General features: G+C 42.7%; 1 protein-coding gene across 7 annotated transcripts in view; it reads left to right on the top strand.

Moving 5' to 3' along the window:
* The window catches only part of KLHL29 (kelch like family member 29), a 399,687-nt gene that overhangs the window by 336,787 nt on the left and 43,099 nt on the right, over nucleotides 1-19,801 (top strand). For all 7 annotated transcript variants that reach the window (XM_071548271.1, XM_071548268.1, XM_071548273.1 and 4 more), the window contains 2 exons: nucleotides 5,408-5,607; nucleotides 11,877-12,136. In XM_071548271.1, coding sequence (XP_071404372.1) covers nucleotides 5,408-5,607; nucleotides 11,877-12,136 — 460 coding nt within the window. The remainder of the gene's footprint in view (nucleotides 1-5,407; nucleotides 5,608-11,876; nucleotides 12,137-19,801) is intronic.

The following is a 19,801-nucleotide window of genomic DNA, read 5'->3' as shown; positions in this document are numbered from 1 at the left end:
AATAATTTTTTTTTTATTATTCCACTACCAGAATGAGTGTGTTTTCCTGTTTCTTCAAGATAGATTATTAAATGTGAACAAAATTGAGCTATGCTATGGAGCTCTTTGCTGCTGTCTCCTGTTGGGAAAGGCAGATGGTGGTAGACTTTGGAGAGGCAAAAAGAAAAAGGTACATCTCAAGTCACACATATCCAGGGGAAGATCACAAGTAATAATTCTAAATGTGTCTATATTTTAACAGATAATCATTTCCTTCAGTGCCCTTTTGGAGCACAGAGCTTAAATACACGTCATACCTTAGAGTCTATGGCACAGTGAGTCATATGGCATCAAATGTAAATAGGTGTCACAAACTCTGTCAGTCCTCCTGTTCCCAACCAGGCAGCCTGGGAGGAAGCTGAACCAACTGTTCCTAGGCAGTAATGTACATTTACATAAAATGTTTCACATTTTTCATGTTTATTCTGTGCAGATGGCTCCATTTTGAACATCCAGAATTTGTTTTGACTTTGTGACTGTAGCTTGTAAACAGAGTGTTGGCTGGCATCTGCACCAGGGATAGGTAGCTCTTCGTGTTTGATCTAAAATTGAGTGAAGCTGTAGCCAAACCATTAGTCAGTCAAAATAATGTTGCAAGCCAGTTAAAGGCAGCATATCCAAACCATGAGGGAAAGCTGAATGAGAGGCGGTGGCGCTGTCCATAAATTGACAAATTGATGCTCTAGCAGTGTTTCACTTACACAGCTACTTTAGCCAGACTCTAAACGTGGCTTTGCAAATCAAGGCATCCCACTATTAAATGGTCTGAACAGAATCACACAGACATTCTGTTACGTGAACGTGCTGATACGAATAATGCAGGGACAATGCATAGATACACATCTATTTATAACTCGAGATGCAGAAAACTCGGTGGCATCGCTATTAAGCATGAAAACACTAGTACTGACTCTTGTCTGTGTGTATTACAAGTGTGGAAATGATTTTCAAGGACAAATGAATAACAAAAATGTAAATTTCTCTCCTTTTTCTTTTGTCCGTTCCACTCCTAAATCTTGCAGATGAGATTTTAGGGTTATTTTTCCTGCTATCGAGTATTTAAACATTTCTGCTCTTTTCTCTATGTTAGATAACAGAAAGGGACACTGATTTTGATTTGTTATTTGAGAGTGTAATCGAGCCATCTTTTGCTTTGAAAGGTTCCCTATGCCTTTGTCTTCCCTGGTTTAAGCAATTAAGTTGAAGGATAAGTAGCCAGAGTATGTTCAAAGGCACTGGCTTGATTTTGTTAGACTTAATTATTCCAGACAATGCAGAATATTTTTCAGTAACTTCCCCCTTACCCAAGCAAAGTGTATCTGTGCTTCCTGCTTATCTGCAGGTTCAGTTCTGCTTGCACATTGCTCAGGTCTATCACCTTGCTGGAGAAATACATGATTTGTAAATCTGAAAGAATTCCCTAACAGCTACCATAAAATTAAGCTGTTAAAGAGCTCTTGGAGCTTGTTTAAATGTAGACCTAAACAAATCTCTTTGCTGTTTAGCTCAAGATAAATCTTTTTAAAAGTCCTGTTCTAAATCACTTCCCAATTTTAATGAGTTTATATATCAGCCTTTGCCAGATTTTTACTGTAGCTTTTCTCCAAGATTGCAGCCATGATAAAGTAAGGACTAAAATTGTTTATTATATATTATTCTTCAGAAGCAAAACTTTTTCCCCCAGAGGCTGTTGGGAGAGCTATTGATTTTCTGTCACAATGTGAAATGTGTGACCTTTATAATATGAGCAATGATTACAAGGCCAATAAAATTACATCATTCTGTTTAAACTTTAGAGTTCGCAGGGCAAATAGCAGCATGTGCCACATTTAATGATGTCCATGGACGATAAGTGTACATTCCCTGGCTTCAAGTGAGACTGGAACATGAGGGAGGCAGGTTCCCTATAGCCGAGACACACCCTGTGTTTGTGCCAGGAGTGGGGGAACTGGAGTGTATGTACCAGGTGAACTGTGATTTTTCTCAACTCTTAAGGCAGGAAGTTGAGGCTTTTCTGGTAAGACTTCTCTAAATGTTTGCTTCTACTGATGCCACTGACAAACCTCCTCCTGATGTGATACAGGATGAGGTATTTAGGGTACAACTGTTTATACTCCTACAGATTCCCCCCAGTCCACTGCATATGCATTTACAGGACTAAATTCTGTTTTTGTAATGCAGCTTTAGCCACTTCATTGCAGTTCCTCTGCAATAGCTGAGAGAAGGCTCTGACCCAAATCAATGAGATATAACTGCACAGGGCATATTGATGTTCTAATGTGTGTGAAAACAAGGAACATAGGCACCTTTAATCAGGCTTGGAGGGGGATCCCACAGCCCAAGTCACTGAAACAGTTTCACGAAGAAATCTGTGCAACTTCCCACGTCAGTCACATCAGTTTCCCCACATTGTGTTCTTTTCTTCCTTCAAACACTTGTTTTTGATCCATGAGGACCTGCTTCAGCCAATTCCCTGCCCATTCTCCAGCCTGTACCAAGCCAGATCTCCAGTGTGGAAGCCAGGGTAGCTGTGATTTCCCTGTGCAGGCTGAATCAAGCCTGTGCTCAGTATTTGGTCCAGCCAAATGCAGAGCTGGAGGGTTTGCTGCCTAGAAAGCACAAGCAAAACAGCACAACACATTCAAGGCATCACCGAGGCAGCAATAGGGATAATTTTCTTTCCCATTTCTGGCTCATTGTGTAATATCAATAATCTCTGTAGCTTTGTATTATACTTGCCATAAGTGGCTCTAGTGATTGATTAAACACCTTAGCTTTTCTTTGGCATTTAATCAATTGCAGCAGCAGTTTATTGCTTGGTGTATTACAAAGTAAAAGAGATTATTACTTAATTATTCTGAAAAATAGCAGCTTGCAGTTGTTGCCAACATGGCTGTGTGTCTGTGCTGACATTGGTGTCACATCATCCTTTCCTTTGTGCCTCCTGGTCTGTGTTCTGGGTGAGATGGAGCGATTCCCAATGGATCACTCACAGTCATTCCCGCAGCCATCGCCAGCACAGTGCAATTAGTGCTGTTATATAAATAATTGCTTATGGTGGGGCTTCCCACGGCGCAAACAGCCCGACACTGTCGCTTGCTGGGTACCTCCAAATCTCCCTGAATGTGAGGCAGTGTGCTTATTAACCAGCCCACAGGAATATGAACTTCACTGTCAGGTACAAACCGCTTCTGAGAGCAGTTCAGTGGGAATTGCATCAGATCCGGGAGGCATTTTGATAGCCCAAAGTGCAGCACCAGCTGTGTGTACAACTGGAGATAAATCCGGTATCAGGCATATTATTGGTGTGTGAGTGTGAGAAAGAAAAAAATCCCAACTCTTTGTGGCATCCTCTTGAGGATCTATGAAATGGCAACTCTTATGTTTTGACACCTGAGGTTTTCTGCCTCGAATGCAGAATTGAATCCATATGCAAGAGTTCAGAAAGATTATTGTGGTGTGATAAAGCATAAGGATTCAGAGTAGCACACACATCTGTGCTTGTAGGGATACGGCAGGTATTTCAATCTGTATATTCCTACCCATCTGCTTGTGGAATAGGATCTTACCCATCTGTGTTGTCATACAAAGGGACAGTTCGATATTTAGAATTTTAAAAATGTGGTTTAATTCCTTGGTTTGCCCCTGACTCCCTATGGTCACAGGCAAGTGATTTTGTCTCTTTGTGCCTCAGTTTCCTTTTGTGAATGGGAATAACCATTGCTAATTTCCTTGGAGAAAACTATGAAATTAAGAACTGCTAGCTGCTTCTTCACTGGAAAATGAAGCTTTGATCCTGCAGAGATATGTATGAAAAAAGCTGTAACCTTGACTTGAACAGGGCTAATCAATGGAAAAGCAGCAACAAAGCATCCACTGCAAATATTAAGCATCTTCCCAAGTGATTTTAGGTGTTATTGGTTGGTTGGGATGCCATGCAGGAAAAAACCTGAACCTCATATGTTGTTCATTTTTCCTCCATTATGATAGTAGAGGTCTGACCATCACCTTTCTAGACAGCTGTGTAAGTGTGAGAGGTTGGTAGTGCTTTGGTCATGCTTAAAGCTGGCGTTGGCTGTGAATAGTGGTGCTTTGGCCAGTCCATAAATGTCATACCACATCGTATGCTGGTTTTGTGTCACTCGTGCAATGGCTTTTGCAAGTACTTTAGCAGAATTGGAGCGAGCAGACGTTGACTGTCCAGTGACAGACAAAAGCTTATGTTTCTTTGAGAAGGTGCTGGATGGTCCTAACCATTAAAAGAGTTTATTTTCTTACTCCAACAGATTTCCCCTCCCCTCCTTGATGTTACCAAATTTATCACTTTTGTCTTTCAGGTGTAACCTGTCTTTAGTGTTGCAGACACATCAGCCAACCATGCATTAAGAACTGGGCCCTTACTTTAATTCAGTATGACTTTCTTTTTGTCCAATAATTTCACAACCACTAATCCACACTTCAAATGCAGGAGATACTTTGATCCCCAAATTGTTCAGCACTTCATGCAGGAAAAACCGTAGGCCACAGTCATGAAACTCCTAGAGGATGGCTGCTGGCTTCCTGTGGCAGAGCTGGTTGTTGTTTTCCCCCCTCTCCCTTCTTTGCTCTAACCATTTTGTCTGTCTAGCTTGTCTTGTATTCAGTTTTCAAAGCAATTGCCATGAAGGTCTTTCTTTTTTTCATGCCTAAAAGGGAACAATAGATTTTTAGACTAAGCATATATTTATGTTTTATGTGGTCATCTGTATGCAGATACTGTATTGATTGTATCTATACTTTAATATAACATACTGAGAAGTTCAAGCTAAATAGAAATTAGTATTTTTATTCCTATTTTTTATGAAAAGGTCTTTAAATGTATCCTTAAGTGCACATGACATTTAAAATTATTCCAGTGTTGGATTCCTGAAAAAGTAGATGACCTTTTCGCTTGAAATTGGAGAGTTGTTTTTCCTTAACAGTTATATTATGCATAGAAGATGAGATGTTAACCAAGGTGTTAAAATGTATTGTTTCCCTTTGAAAGCTAATCCCATTCCTCATTTTCATTAATGTTGGATCATTCATTTTCCTTTTCCTTTCTTTCCTTTCTTTTCCTTTCCTTTCTTTTGCAACTGTTTTTGCATGAAAATGCAAAGTAGCAATAAACAGATTTTTTGTAAGACTTGCTTTAAGACTCTTCTCTTTCAGATCCAGTTAAAGTTTTTAAGTTCAGTTATTTTAAAATTCATATTCTTCAGTTCCGTAAACAAAAATAATGGAGAAATATAATGAGGTGCAAAGCGATTTTCTAGCCCTCACTAATCAATAAATGCCAATAAAATGGGGATGGTGTAATGTCCATAATTTAATTGTCTGCTGTTACCAGGTCACCGCGGGACAGTAGCAGAAGCGGGGAGAAGCTGGAATTGGCCATGTCCAACCTCACTGCGGATGTCCTGGAGTTACTCCTGGAGTTTGTTTATACAGGTTCTTTGATCATAGATTCAGCCAATGCAAAAACCCTACTGGAAGCTGCCAGCAAGTTCCAGTTTCACACCTTCTGTAAAGTCTGCGTTTCCTTTCTAGGTAAGAATCACTCATCTAGTGAGGTTTGAAAATCTTGTGTAAAGGTTTGTAAACCTTTCTTCTAACAACTCTTAAAAGATAATCCAAAAAGCCACTGAGTAAAATATCATTACTTTGACTTGCCATTTGTATTTTAAATGCTGACACAATGGCAAGTAGAAGATGGTCTAGAGAAGTGCAGTCTGTTGTTTGAGTGGCAAGAGGTTTCATATCTTGCATAACTTACTGTGTTGAACTTTGTTCCATACATGGAATCTTGGCAACATTTTACTTCCCAGAGGATGATCTCTGCACACATACCAGGCCATGAAGCACAGGTTGTTTGTAACTGTGTGGGAGCAGATTTTGGTTGCTACACCAGTCCAGCTTGGCCAAACACCAAAAAATTTGGAGGTGGACTTCATGGAGGAGAATGTCTTGCAAATATGCAAAATTTTCAAAAAAAATAAGACTGCATTGCAGTATCTACAATTTTCTTGCATCCAAGAGAAAGTCTTTCCCATGTCCAGTGTACTTGCAAATAAGATGTGGTTGAACTGTGCAGGTTAAATGCTGACGGGGTTTGTTACTGCATGCAGAGTTATGGTCTGATGTCTGTGGGTCATCACGAGGGTGGGGGGAAGGAAAGGTTGCTGTGCCCACCCCTGGTAACTGGTGTGCCCTGTGTGTTCAGGGAGCATTTGCCCCAGAGAGGGTGTACAGAGCAACACCATCACCAGTGCCTGAGCCCATCTTCTGATGGCCACGAGAAGTGTGTTCTTGTCCAGAGCAACTGATTGCTTAAGTTTGATACTGTGTAAATGTTTCAGGCAATAATAACATGGCATGGCTGGCACGTGGAAGAGGTGGTCAGAGAGCACAATGTGTCCTCAGCACTGTGTCATCCTGCTCCTTTCACTTTCCATCTGCTTCCCAGCACAGACTGTTCCAAAGCAGTCCAGTTTCCAGCTTGGCCAGCCTTCCCTGGCCTGAACTGGAACCAGGCAGACCCATTTTTGTCATGGTAGAACAGAAGCTAGAACTGGAGCTCTACTGGAACACATTGGTGTTTAAATTCCTGCCTGTACCACATGCTACTTCTTCACTATCACAGCTGTAATATCAGTTTGTGAGACAGTAAAAATTTACTATTTGCTAATTGTAGTAGTTTTGGCTTATTCATACAAAATGTTTGAACTTGGTCTTTTATGACTTACTTCCCACGTGTAAGTACCACATACCCTTTTTTTTTGACATATGATTTCTACTTTGTCTTTCTCAGCTTGTAGCATGGTATGGGATACATCACTCTGTCTCAAGCCCAAGTGAACTGTCAGTTCCTTCTGAGCAGTTCTCGTTTAAAATTGGCATCTACAATTGCAGAATGGAGAAGATGAGAGTTCAGAAAATGTTCCACTCAAAAAAACAACAACAACCAAAAACCTCTCAAATTAATCCAATTTACTGCTGTGTTAATTTTCACTGCTAAACCAGCCTGCTGGTGGGACCAGGCTAGTACAATGCAGGCATCAGCAAATAATCTGTGCTATTCTATTCTCCCTTCCAGCTTTTTACATGTCCCTTGTTTAAAAGTCTGTTCTCAAATGATGGGCACTGGTGGTATGAAATTCATGCTTTGCAATCCCACTTCGTAGACTGTGCAACCTAAACAAGGTTCTGGCTCTGGCATTGCTTTCCCCCACCTTCCCTTTGCCACCTTTTTACAGTGATTGATCTTATGGCCCTTGCAGGAACACAAGATGTGTTTAAGTTGCACTATCTCCAAAGATTCAGCCACAAAACCAAAATACATTTATTTCACTAAATCAGTGTGAGATTTCTCTTTTCCAGTAGTTAATATTTGAATTCAGTGAACCATGTTATGGTATGAAATAGTAGAGTTGGTTATAAGTTCAGTGATATATGGGGAGTTGCTGGAATTTTGTATTCTCATTTGGAGAATTCACTGAGTGTAATTGCTTATTTTTATTTATAGCTGTGACTGGATTGCTCTACAGAGATAGCAGAGCATTTACCATCTGAAAAGTTTAGGAGTTTAGGGAAAGGCATTTTGTCTTCTCTGTGGCTATGTTTTTTCTTTTCATCCCTGCCACCTCTGTGCTACACAAAGCGAAAATATGGTTAAAATTGGGGATTTTCACCAGATTTCTGAAGAGTTCACCAGTGTAAACAGTGAATCTTTCCCATCATGGGCCATGTCTAAAAAGGGAGAAGTGAAGGGAAGTCCAAAGAAGTAAAAGGCCCAAATTAATAGGTCTGTTCAGCATAGCACAGCACCATCTCAGAGGAAGTTCAACTCATCCTTTTTGAGTCATGAAGATCCAGGAGGGTCCTGACTGATGGATGTCCAGGCAGCTTTTCTATCTCTGTCCTGATCCTCTCAGCAGCCTTGGGCAGAGGCACCCCAGATTTTCTTGCACTTTATGATGGAAATATGCTGCAAAATGTGTCAGGAAAATTGTTTCATTTTGATGGGAGATTTCTTAACCAGCTTTTCTGGGCTAATTATAGTCCTGTTCTCTCTCCCCCACATGCTGTCTTCTTGGCTTTTATCTAGACCATGAGAAATGACAACAGCTTTGTGCTGACTGATGTAACGATGGTGACAGGTTCATGCAGACACCATATGATAACTGGGCAAATGTTTGCAAACTGGTCAGGATATCATAGGTATTTCCTCCACCCATATGGCTGAAGACTTTAGCAGGTTTTTCTTCTTTTTTTCATACTTGTTTTACTCTATCATCACAGTCATGGCTCACTTTGGGTTTCAGATGATTCATCGGTATCACGGTTTGGATCTGTGGTGCAGGGACACCCATCAAAGCAGGGAGAAATGAGGAAGACCCTCACAGGGGAAGGGAAATCTTTTGGACTATTCAATGGGCATTCATTGGACAATGAACACATCTTAAAGTCTTCCACTTATCTCCCATCTTTACATGCTTTTACATTCCATTACAGTAGGAATACCTGAGGAATAAGTTCCCCATCAGAACCTACACAGAATATCATGAGGAAATACATGGTTTATGCTATTTTTAGTGATACCCAAGTCATCACCTGGAAAACATCTCTAAGTGAAAATACAGTGCTGAATGCACTCAGAAGGTGCTTGCAGCCACCACTGAGCTTCCCTCATACTGTTGCCACAATCTCACCGAGTAGTCCTTCCTACGCACAGTCTATCTCTGATTCTGTCTCATCACCCTGCTGCCAGAAGTGCAGTCAGAGCAGTCTGCCTGCCTGGTTGTCCCCTGATGACTCTGCACAGGATCCCACTCCAAAGTCACATCCAACACAGTAGAAAACACCAGCTGCTGGTCTGCATTATTATTATTGTGACACACATAGGAACAATATGCCATGCAGCACTGTCTCAAACCAGAGAACCTACCAGATTACATCGGATATCCTTCAAGTCTACTCATGAGTTTGTTATAAACTGTCCTTGAGCACTGGGAATAGCTTAGTAGTCAGCAGTTGTGTTCTCAATGGAGTCAAGGTGAAACTCCATAAATACATGTTTTTACAAGCCCAGTGTCAGTGTGACAAAACAGCAATTATGGTAAACATGTCAGTGTCCAAAGGAAAACAGCTCAGGAGCAGACAGAGCATAACTGGTCCTTAGCTGTCTTTGTCATGCCACTATCCCTGGATTGCAGTCCTTTAGGGTGGGCTATATTATATGGCAGAAGTCTGTATCTAAGTAGTCATGTTGGCATGGTTCTGCCCATCCTGAAGTCATTATCCAAAATATTACCAGATTAATCCAGATTATTACCAGATTTCTCCTTAGAGTTGCTTGTTTATGGGTGTACAGGGATACTAATGTAAGTACACAGTCACACTACAGGCAGCTGCAGTCAAGAAACATCAAGCTTGCCCCTAAATTTTGAGTCCAAGGTGAAAAATGGGGAGGAGGTGGTGTTTTTATGTTCATAGAATAGAGATTTTTCATATCTTCTATAGCTGTTGCCTTGCTCACCTGCAGTGTATCCCTCTACTTCACATGCCAGCCCTCATCTTCAAAAGTCATCACTGGGCCCACCTTGCTGTGGTGCTCATTGCATCAGAAGTGAAGTGCAAAGAAGTGTGTCAGCAGCCTCCTGAACATACCATGGTCTGCATCTCCCTGGGACCCCTCTCTAAATGGCCTCACTTATAATTGCTGAATCAGACAGGGATAATGTCATTTGGATCTGCCACCAGGGGGTTCTTCAGGGAGGAGGAGGGAGTGAAGCTCAAATGGACATCATGGAGCTGCTTGGACACCAGTGTACCAGGCTGCATCTGCCACCCAGCATTGTTAGAGGCAGAGAAACCTGTACAGGTCAGAAGAAATCAGTTGTGAGCAGTGTTTTTTCTGTCCCATGCCACAGGCTCAGCTGGGGATGGTATGGCAGTCTCTCCTGTTAGAGACAAACCCAGTCCCTTAGAGGCAAAGATTTGTTCTCACAAGTCTATACCATGATGTGCTAGTAAACAGCTACTTAATGAGTCAAAATTGATTATTACCTTCATTATAAATCCCATGAGGGTAAGGTGGAACAGTGTCGGATTTGTCTTTGACTTGAGAGTTTGCCAAGGGATGATAAGAGTTTTGGGCTCTGTTAGATGATTATTTTACTCCCAGCCAAATATATACATGAAACTGTGCCAGCACACAGAACCAAGGAATCTGGAAGGGAGTTTGGGGGTTTGTGGGGGAGGGTTTAGGTTGGTTTGGGGTTTTGTTTTGGGTTTGTTGTTTTTTTTAGAGGGGGCATGTTTTTTCAGGTTTGGTTTTTGGGGTTTTCTTTGAAAAGAAAAAAAAATTGGGAGCTTGGTGCTTCATAGATATCAGTTTACAACCTGTCTCTAGGCAGTCTTTGAGTGACAAAATCTACTGACAGCAAACAGTGCTGCTGCTGCAGTCTGCTTGAAGAAATGGGCTCCTTGGAGTCAGTACAATCAACTGATGCAAAATAAGATAACCTAGTTTCAAGACTGCTGGATCTGTAAAAGAAAAAGCAAAAAAACCCCAAACCCACAAAACTCCTAATCTCATGTCAGCTTTAAAAAGAAAGAAAAAGGTAGTTCATAATCCCATTTTATTAAAAGCCATATATAGATAGTGTGCAGGTTTTCAATCTGATGAAGGCAGAAGCTGGGTGTAGGGAAGAATCTCTCAGCATTTCCAGCAGAAGCAATCTGATGGGAGTTTTGTTTGAAGAGATATGGGGCCATTGCACATTCCTGTCCAGTGCTCTGAGACAGTGCCCTAGGGTATGACACTGCCCAGTGTGATAGACTTCTCTGGCAGCACAGGAGTCTGCCATTGGTACCAATGCCTTTGTCATCTATTGCAGTCCCTCTCTCTCATATTTTTATTTTCTTTAGTCCTACGTCTTAATATATTCTGCCTATTAGTAGTGGCTTGGTTAACAAAAGCTGAGAAGAATCTGAGAGTTCCTCTTATGAATGTCTAAAATTGGTGGGTTTTTCTTCAGAATAGCTGGAAAGGAAAAAAGTGCAGTCGAATGTGTGGTGTAGCACACTTCTAACACAAAGCTACACACTGTGCTGCTGCTTCTGTTTGCTGGGGAGGAGATAATGCTGTCTCCTCTGTGCATGATTTTCTTTGAAACCCACTACACAACGTTTAACAGAAGGCGTTAGAATAATCTGTGTTTTGCATAAGGGATGTCATCACATTCAGCGGCAACAAAGTTCCTTTGAAAAAAAAAAAAGAGGGGGGAGGATTTCTTTTTTATTTGAAGTATCTTAGTAGCTGAACAGGGCAAAAATTATCATAAAGTGACTGCAGCATTCTCAGAAATGTCCTTAGTGCTGTTTGCATTTATTCTTAAGTGTCTGCACTGGCGTTTACATCTTGCTGTTCCTTAAAGCAACATTGTAGGCGGTGGAACAGCAGCAGTCTCTTGGCTGGGTTCCCATCCCTTGGGAAGCCCCAGATCCTGTTATGTCAGTAGGTTTCCCCAGTGCCTTGTGAAGGCTTATACAAAGGCTTATACAAAAAGCAAACTCGAGAAGTGCATTTCTCTCCCCATCCCCTACTCAGCTGTTAGACAGACTTTGATTTTTGCACTCTAAACCCCAATCCTGTATTAACCCACGTTGCTGCTTCTGGTTAACTCCCTGAAATTATTAGGGTTGGAGATTTGTCTATAACCCTTACTTTTCTCATAACTTTGAAATAAATGCAAATCTTGCTTTTAATAATTCTCAATTACCTTTTTTGTTTGTTTTTTTTTTGCTCCCTTTAGAAAAACAGCTGACTGCTAGCAACTGCTTAGGAATATTAGCCATGGCAGAAGCCATGCAGTGCACTGAACTATACAACATGGCCAAAGCTTATGCCTTGCAAATTTTCCCAGAGGTGGCAAACCAAGAAGAGATCCTTAATATCTCAAAAGACGACTTTATTTCGTACATGTCCAATGACAGCCTGAACACCAAAGCGGAGGAGCTGGTGTATGAAACAGTGATAAAGTGGATTAAGAAGGACGCCGCAATCAGAGCTCAGGTAAAAATAATCTCAGCAGCCTCACTCTGCTCTGTTCCCATGAATGCCTCTTTTAGAATAGAAACCATCTCCATGCAATTTTAACCATTAGGGTGCATAGGAGATGAGATGGGCAGTTCAGATAAAAAAAGAGAAAGGGAATGCAGGCTATGTGCAAAATGTATGTAATTTCAAAATTGAATCCCCGTATCCGATCATTTAGAATCAAAATCTCGTTTGTGACATGCATGGTACAAAGCTGGGGCCTCGAGTTGTTGACTGCAGGCTCAGTCAGAGATAAATTGGGAAGAATTATAGTTGTCTGAGATGCTGCTTTAAGAAGGGGATGCATTTTAGTAACAGCAGGAAATAAAAATCTGTCAGAAAATCTGTATTTCTTTTTATGCCACATACTGAATGAGTATAACTTCATCAAAAGAGGATTCTATGTCTTTATTGGTTGCTTAGATAATCCTTTGGGTTTTATATATTTATTAGAGATACCCTTTCCTCAATCGTCTGAGCTATGCAGTCTGGTCTTGACTAAAGGCACCGAGTCTATTACTTGCCTAGCACTGTCTCCAGATTGAAGCTGCAAGCAATGACTGTTTGAAGGCTGATGATTGTCCTTGGGACCAGAAGATGTCCCTGGTGGTATCTAAAAACCTGCTACTTGCCTTCAGTGCAGCTTTTGTAAGCCAGCTTTTGCAGGTAGAGAACTGTGGGCTGAAACACAAACCTCTCCATTTGGAAGCCGGTTCTCCCAACAGACCCCAGAAGGAGAAGGTGGTTTTCTTCCTTCTTTGGAGGCCAGAGTTGCTGCTGTTGATCCCCAGTCACAGTTTGGGCCGGTTTAAGGGCAGCCCAGTTGATTATGGACCAGACTGGGACTCAGGGAGACGCTTAACCACATGTTGATGCTGTCCCACATCATGACAGTCTGTACCTTCTTGATTTAAATGGGAATTCAAGCACCTAAATGTGCAGTGGGATGTTAAATGTGTAATTGGATGTGATCCAGAGCAGCTGCACATCTGCACCTCACCTTTACAGTGGGAGAAACAGGGATTCCTGCTCTCCCCAGGCTTCTGGATGAGGATAAGGGCATTAAGCACACTGCATGCCAGGCATGCCCTGCTGCCTGTGCTGCTCCACCAGCTCATCCCAGGTCTCTGCCAGCATCCTGCAGCCCCCAGGGCCTGGCTCCTGCCCTGTTCAAGCAGGGAATGTGGCTCAGCAGGACAGTCCCCTCCTGGGGACTCACCATGTTCTCTACCTCCTCCACATGCCAGCAATGCCAATTAGTATTGCCCAATGTTATTATTGCCTTAAACATTTACACAGCATTTTGATTTATTGAAATTGACCCCTTTTTGGCTTTTATTGGCCTGGAAAAACAGAGTGTTTTAGAGCACATTTCCCTGGTTGCTTAAAGTTTGATGGCAGCAGTCAGCTCTATGCTCCTCTGAACTTAATGGGACCTTGGGAATTATTCCCAGGGGCCGGAGTTCGGGAGCCCTGCGGCAGGAGCCTGTCTGCCTGGTGCCAACAGAAGGTGTCACTCACCAGGTGGTCTGGGTTATGTTCTCAAAACTGCAGTTTTAAATATTTCCTTCTGTGCCTCGCTGAGGCAATGTTGGAAACTGAGGTTTTAAGTGGTGTTTTTTCTTGCTGTCACCACCACTATCCCCTGCTCTCTTCCCTTCTTGGTGCAATTGAGTAGGTTTTCTGGGGCTTTTTATTTTCCAAGTTTCCTTCCCCTCTGTCTGGGTTCTCTGGCGCTTTTGTAGTTTATGATGGCAGTTTAATTTGCTTCTCCAGATTTCTCTGTGGTGCTTTGGTTTCATGCATTACTTTACAAGGGCTTTTAATTTTTAATTTGTATTTATCCAGAGATAAGGGTCTTGAATAAATTAGTATTAAAGATACCAAGATGATAACTATTTTCCTGCCCAATCCTGCCACTAAACTCGTTTATTTAGGTAGTAGCTCTCACTTTTCTTAGTACTCTGTACACTACTTGATCTATTATAAAGCTCTTAGTTAAATAGGTACTTATCTTCTAAAAGTAGGAGCCCACACTTGCCATGAAAAACACCATCTTTACAATAATGACTTCTGCATTTTCAGAGCCCAGGAACAAGTAGCTTCCATGGTGGATATAAAGGAAGACAGACCTAAATAACCTTATTTCTGGTAAAGATGATGATGATGAGTGAAAAGTTGTGCTTAGTGTGCAGCAAGACCCACCATGGCAGGAACTGCCCAAGCTCCTGTGAGATGCACAGGCTGCTCAGAGCTTTGCAGGACTGGGCAGATGTGGCAATACTGAACACAGGAGGGACCTTCTTGCAGGAGCTGTGCGTGGATATTTTTATTTTATTCCCAATTTGGATGTAGATTCTATGAGCTGTCTTTAGACCCTTGTGGTGGAGTAAACGAGAACTGTTGGGGTCTCTTGGGAGGACTGATGAATGGATTTCATCATGAATTGCACCATGAATTTCAACAGTCCCAAGACATTACTCCAGCTCTACTGCACTCCTCAGGTGATTGGTCTGGCAGTGCTGGCAGTTAAATCCTTCAGGGCATGGATTTTCAGGTCCTCCACTTTCTTTGTTTCTCCCAGTCTCCCTTTACCTTGACAGGTCAGGCTCTATTGTCATATTTTTATTTCCAATAGCTTCAATGGCAGGTGACTAAAATGACTCTTTGGCAGGTTCTTCCAAGTTCTGCATTGGTGATTCTCCCAAAGGTGGAGGTGTGGCACAAACAGGGAAAGGTCTGTGCTCTCCATCTCACCTGCATGTCCATCTTCCCCGGCAAAGCCTGGCAGGGGCTCGCTCCGCGGAGACATCCCCACAGAGGAGTTTCTCTCTGACTCAGCAGGCTCTGCCCCAGGGCAGCCGCAGCCCTCCAGAACTCCTTGTACTTTAATGGCTTTGTGTCACTCTGCAGCGCAGGCTCACGCCTGGGGACAGTAAATCTCACCACTCCTGTTCCCCGCACCGCAGCCTCGTGCTGCGCTCTTACAACAACTTATCCTTCACTGCCTCTCCTCCTGTCCACTCCCCTGCTGAAAGCCTCTGGGAAGGAGATTTTCAACGGAGCCTCCCGTTCTCCTGGAAGGGCATTGAGTTTGCTGTCTAGCTGCTCCTCTCTGTCTTTCTGAAAGCTTTTCTTCAGGTGTCTAATTGTTCCTGCTTTCATTAGTTCTTTCCCCATCAGACTGGAGGGCAGTGACGGGGAAGGAACCAGGATTTTCTCGCAAGGCAAGTTGAAAAGCTGCGTCCCAGCTGATGTTTAATTGTGCACATTGTGCCATAGGAACAGTGCTTATTGAAGTACTCTGTGGCGTTACAAAAGAGCACCCCAGCCTTGTTACAAAGAGACAATAGCAGCGCTTTAAAGGTTACTGGTCCTCTCTGCATAGCACAAAGAGGCAGCAGTTCAGACAGTGAAGTGTTAAGCCAGGATCTGGTAAATAACTGTATTCCCCCAGTGGGTCGGAGCAGTGCCCTGGCTCATATGGTAACGTTTATGGAGCTGTTTTAGTGCTGCTGGTAGTGCAGTTGTGTAAAACTGGTCTGACCAAAAGAAGCAGCCTGTGATGTGAGGTCAGAACTAGTGGGCAATTTCCTGTACCAGCGAACACAGAGCTCTGGTTGTAGGAGTCCTCCTGATTGCTGTCACTAAGTCGAAAGCCTGCAGCTGACTGACACATCTAGGAAAGCTGAATCTACTCTTTTTCTCCATTCATTTCTCTTCCTGACTGATGGACAAGATTGCAGGGTTTATCCTAACAGTTATCCCCTTGATAAGCTTTTTACAACTCCAGCAAACTTATGCAAAAAATATATTGCATAACGGAGACTTTACTGTCTGAAACCAGCACAGTCTAAGCCACCCAAACAAGGAAAGATTTCTGCCAAGCCCCACACAGTCTTCACTTGAGCACATCCCACAACTCTCTGCATGGCCTTGGGCAGGTTGTTTCACCTTTTTGCCCCCATTTCTTACACTGTAAGCTGGAGGGAAGTGATGCTTCCCATGTGGGCTGTTGGGAAGATCCAGTGGATAATGAGCCATGCTGTCTATAGGTACTGACAACTGCCAGAGCTGTGCAGAGCTGCAGTCACGGCCAGGGTCTGTGGAGGATGGGAAAGATGGGAAATTGCGGATGTGTAGCAGTTTTGCTGCCTATTCAAAGCACAGACATACAAAAACTCATTGGAAACTTTCCCATCATGCTCCAAGTCCAAAGTCGTATCTGTTTTCTCTGACATAAAAACATAGTAAATGTTCATAATAACAGAAAGCCTGGGAAAACAAGAGTCCCCATTGCATGAAGCTTCCCTCTCACCCCAAGGAGGGACACGAAATGAGGAGAGAGCAGACATTTCAACAAGTTGCCCAGAGCAGTGCTAGGAGAGAGGCAGGTACTGCAGTGATGAGTGACACACAAGAGGCTCAGCTGAATGGCAGCCACCTTTTGTTGCATTCTGCAAGGATATAATCATGTGCCCTTTTTCCAAACCCTGCTTAAAATCACAGTGTCCAGCAACAAAATGAAATGTCTCCACTATAAAGGCATTAACAAGCTTTCTATGAACCCATGTCCTCAGAGGCAGATTTATCTAAACAGCATCTTCATGGTGCCTGAGAACCAGAGATGCGTAGACAAATTTGAGGTAATTTAGAGAAGAGTAACACAAATGATTAAAAGACTGAAGGAACTGATGTGAGAAAAAAAGATTAAAAGATGTGAATATGCATGACTTGGCCTAATGACAGCTAAAGAGGGATAAACATCTACAAGTGTTTGAAGCCCCAAGGAGAAGAGCTGACTGGAAGGATGCAAAGGGTGTAACAATAGTAAGGACCACTGGGATAAATTTGAGATTGGCAAATTAGTCTAACACTAAGCAAACACAAAGCCCACCTGTAAGCCCTGCCTCTGTCAGTGAGGGTAAGGAAAAGTGATGGAGAGAAGGAGAGGATTTATGTCAAAAATACTGCAAATGCCCATGAGCTATATTTTGGCAGTGACACAGAGTGGCAGTTCGAAGGCAAGATGGTACAGAAGAAAAAGCCTTGGTAACCATGAGAGGGCAGATGGAAGTTCCCTGATTTCTAGGGCACATTTTAAAGAGTCTCCAAAGTTACGTGGAAGAGCAGCTTGTTCCAAGAAAATGGAGACTGTGACAGGTAACAATGACTATTCCAAATCTGCTCTATGATGACAAGGAGGTAATGAGAGAAGCTGATACCCAATACCAGTGTGCAGAAATTACTTAGTTCATCATAATAAGAAATTAATTGATCAACCATTGTACTCAAGGGCATTAAGTTTCAGGAAAGAGTTTTGGAATAAGTGTGAGGATGCTTCCAAGGGAGCCTAAGTGAATTAGGCACTAACACTCTCTAAGAGCTCAATTAGGCTTCCTTGAAAAGCCCACACTACACTGGTGCTTTGAAATCCATTTGTGGGAAGAGCAGACAAATTCAGAAAGATGCCATAATGAAAGTACAAGAAGCTTCAATTTCTCTGAAAGTGAAAAACGCAAGGGATGAGCAGTAACCCCTGTGATTTCCCAGGGATGGGCGGCTCAAAGAGCTCCGATTGAAATGAAGCTTTTGCAGACACACTCAGCTCCTGTATGGGCTTACAGAGGGAGAAGAAAAGGCAGCAGCAGGAATGGAATCAGTGCAGGAACGTGCCCTTAGCTATGTATTGGAGGAAAAAGCTGCCTTAAATAAAAAAATGGATGCAGGTGACATTAGCAGATCCTGAAATTTCCTCCCTACTAAACTTTCAAGGTTTTTTTTAAAGGAATACCCTTGACAGAAATTCTACCAAATTATTTATCTGAAGTTTTAATTGATTTGAGGAGCTCTCTTGTCTCCCAGTCTGCTCAGTCTCTTTATTTGTGGGTTTTCCAAGACATTTCCTGTTTTTACAAAATCTTTCTCTGCTGTTGCTGAAGCAATGGGCTCACAAAGACCCACGTGCACAAGCAGCTCTTCACACGTGTTGCTGCACATGGCCCCAGTGCTCAGGACCGACCTCTAGGAACAAAATCATTTTACATCATAGGCAAGAAGCATTTTGGAGAGTTATAGCACATGGAATCTGTGCCAGTGCATTATGGGGATGGAGGTATCAGGAGTTGACTTTGTTTTGTGAAGCACCTGAGTAGCTTCAGCCATTTTGTTATTGGAGTGCTTTTGGGCTGCATCTGTGTGCTAACAGATAGGGTTTGAATAGGTGACTGCCCATAAACAAAAGAAGTGCCACTCACCTCTAGTGCCCCTTGTGGGAACTTTGAGGAGTTATTTCTGAGTTTAGTCAGCAAGCTGGAGAATGCATGGTAAGAGTGAAGGGGATTTTAATCCTTAGTATCAGGCAAATTCTGAGTATGATGGATCAATGATTTATCTTTCTGTGTATTTAAAAACCTCTCATCATGTTACTGCTAGAAATACCGACCCGTGTGCTGCTTTGCAGGCAGTTTGGAGAAGGGGCAGACGCTCTTTGCGCTGATGACATTACAGTGTTTAGTCAGCTGTGCTGCCATAAAGATGTCACGTTGAAACCTGATTTCAGGAAGACAGAGGGGCTGCTCTTTCCTTCTCGCTAGGCATGAGATTTATGCACGTGGCATCCTGCCACCGAGCCACCAGCTGAACCCAGTGCCTGCAAACCAGATTTTCTGCCACATGTTTATCTCATGATATTATGAGGCTGTCGGCTGACATGCTACCAAGCCTTTGGGTTTAATCTGAAGGCAGCATTGCAATTCCAAGAAGTCAATACGCGTGATTAGTAAATACTCCAAGCGTACCAGAAAGCTTAGTTGGGCTTGGATATGACCTTGGGTGTAGGAATGTGCAGGAGGTTACTGGAAACACAGTGTGTCTTTGTAATACCCAGGGGTTAAATGTATCAAAGATCATTACCAAGTAGCGGGGCAGCGTCAGGAAAATCTAGCCAAAAAAGGCATATTTGCAAGAATGGCAAAGCAGTGCAACAACAGCTTTGGCTTTGCCAACCTCAGTTGGTTAGAGCATGGTGCTAATAATGCCAAGGTCATGGGTTTGGTCCCAGTACAGACTGTTCAGTTAAGAGTTGGACACAGTGAACCTTGTGGGACCCTTCCAGCTCAGACAATTCTGTGATTCTGTAACAGCAGCCAGTTCCCTTTTGGGCTTACACTTGGAAACTTAGAGGCAACAATATTTCTAATATCAGGTTGGGTAGCCTTCAGGAGAAGCCTGGGCTGGGGTGGAGATGAGTGTAAGGAGGGACTGGTGTCCCCACTCCATTGTGCCAGCGCGCGTGGCCACCACGCCACATCTCCAAGTCACCACAGTTCCCTGCGAAGTTCGTCTCCTCGACACAGGGTAGGCTCACATCTGCCATTTGGAGGGTGGTTTTTTATTAATGTGTCCTATACTTGTTTGAAAGAGTTTAATGCAGTGGGGAACTGATTCTGCTTCAGCTCTGTCCCTGAGGGCTCCAAGGAGGTTCTTGCTGTAGCCCTCACACTGCAATGGTGCATAACATGGGACAGCAGGGGTTTATATCAGATGACATAAATCTCCTTCAAGACTCTCAGATGAATCAAATATGTTCCTACTTCATAATGTTTTTAAAAACTTGCAATTATGTGCAAAGAGCTGAAA

Source organism: Pithys albifrons, chromosome 2, assembly GCF_047495875.1.
Source record: "Pithys albifrons albifrons isolate INPA30051 chromosome 2, PitAlb_v1, whole genome shotgun sequence".
NCBI lineage: Eukaryota > Metazoa > Chordata > Aves > Passeriformes > Thamnophilidae > Pithys > Pithys albifrons.
Note: the sequence above shows the minus strand (reverse complement) of the source record. Positions and strands in the feature narration are given on the sequence as shown.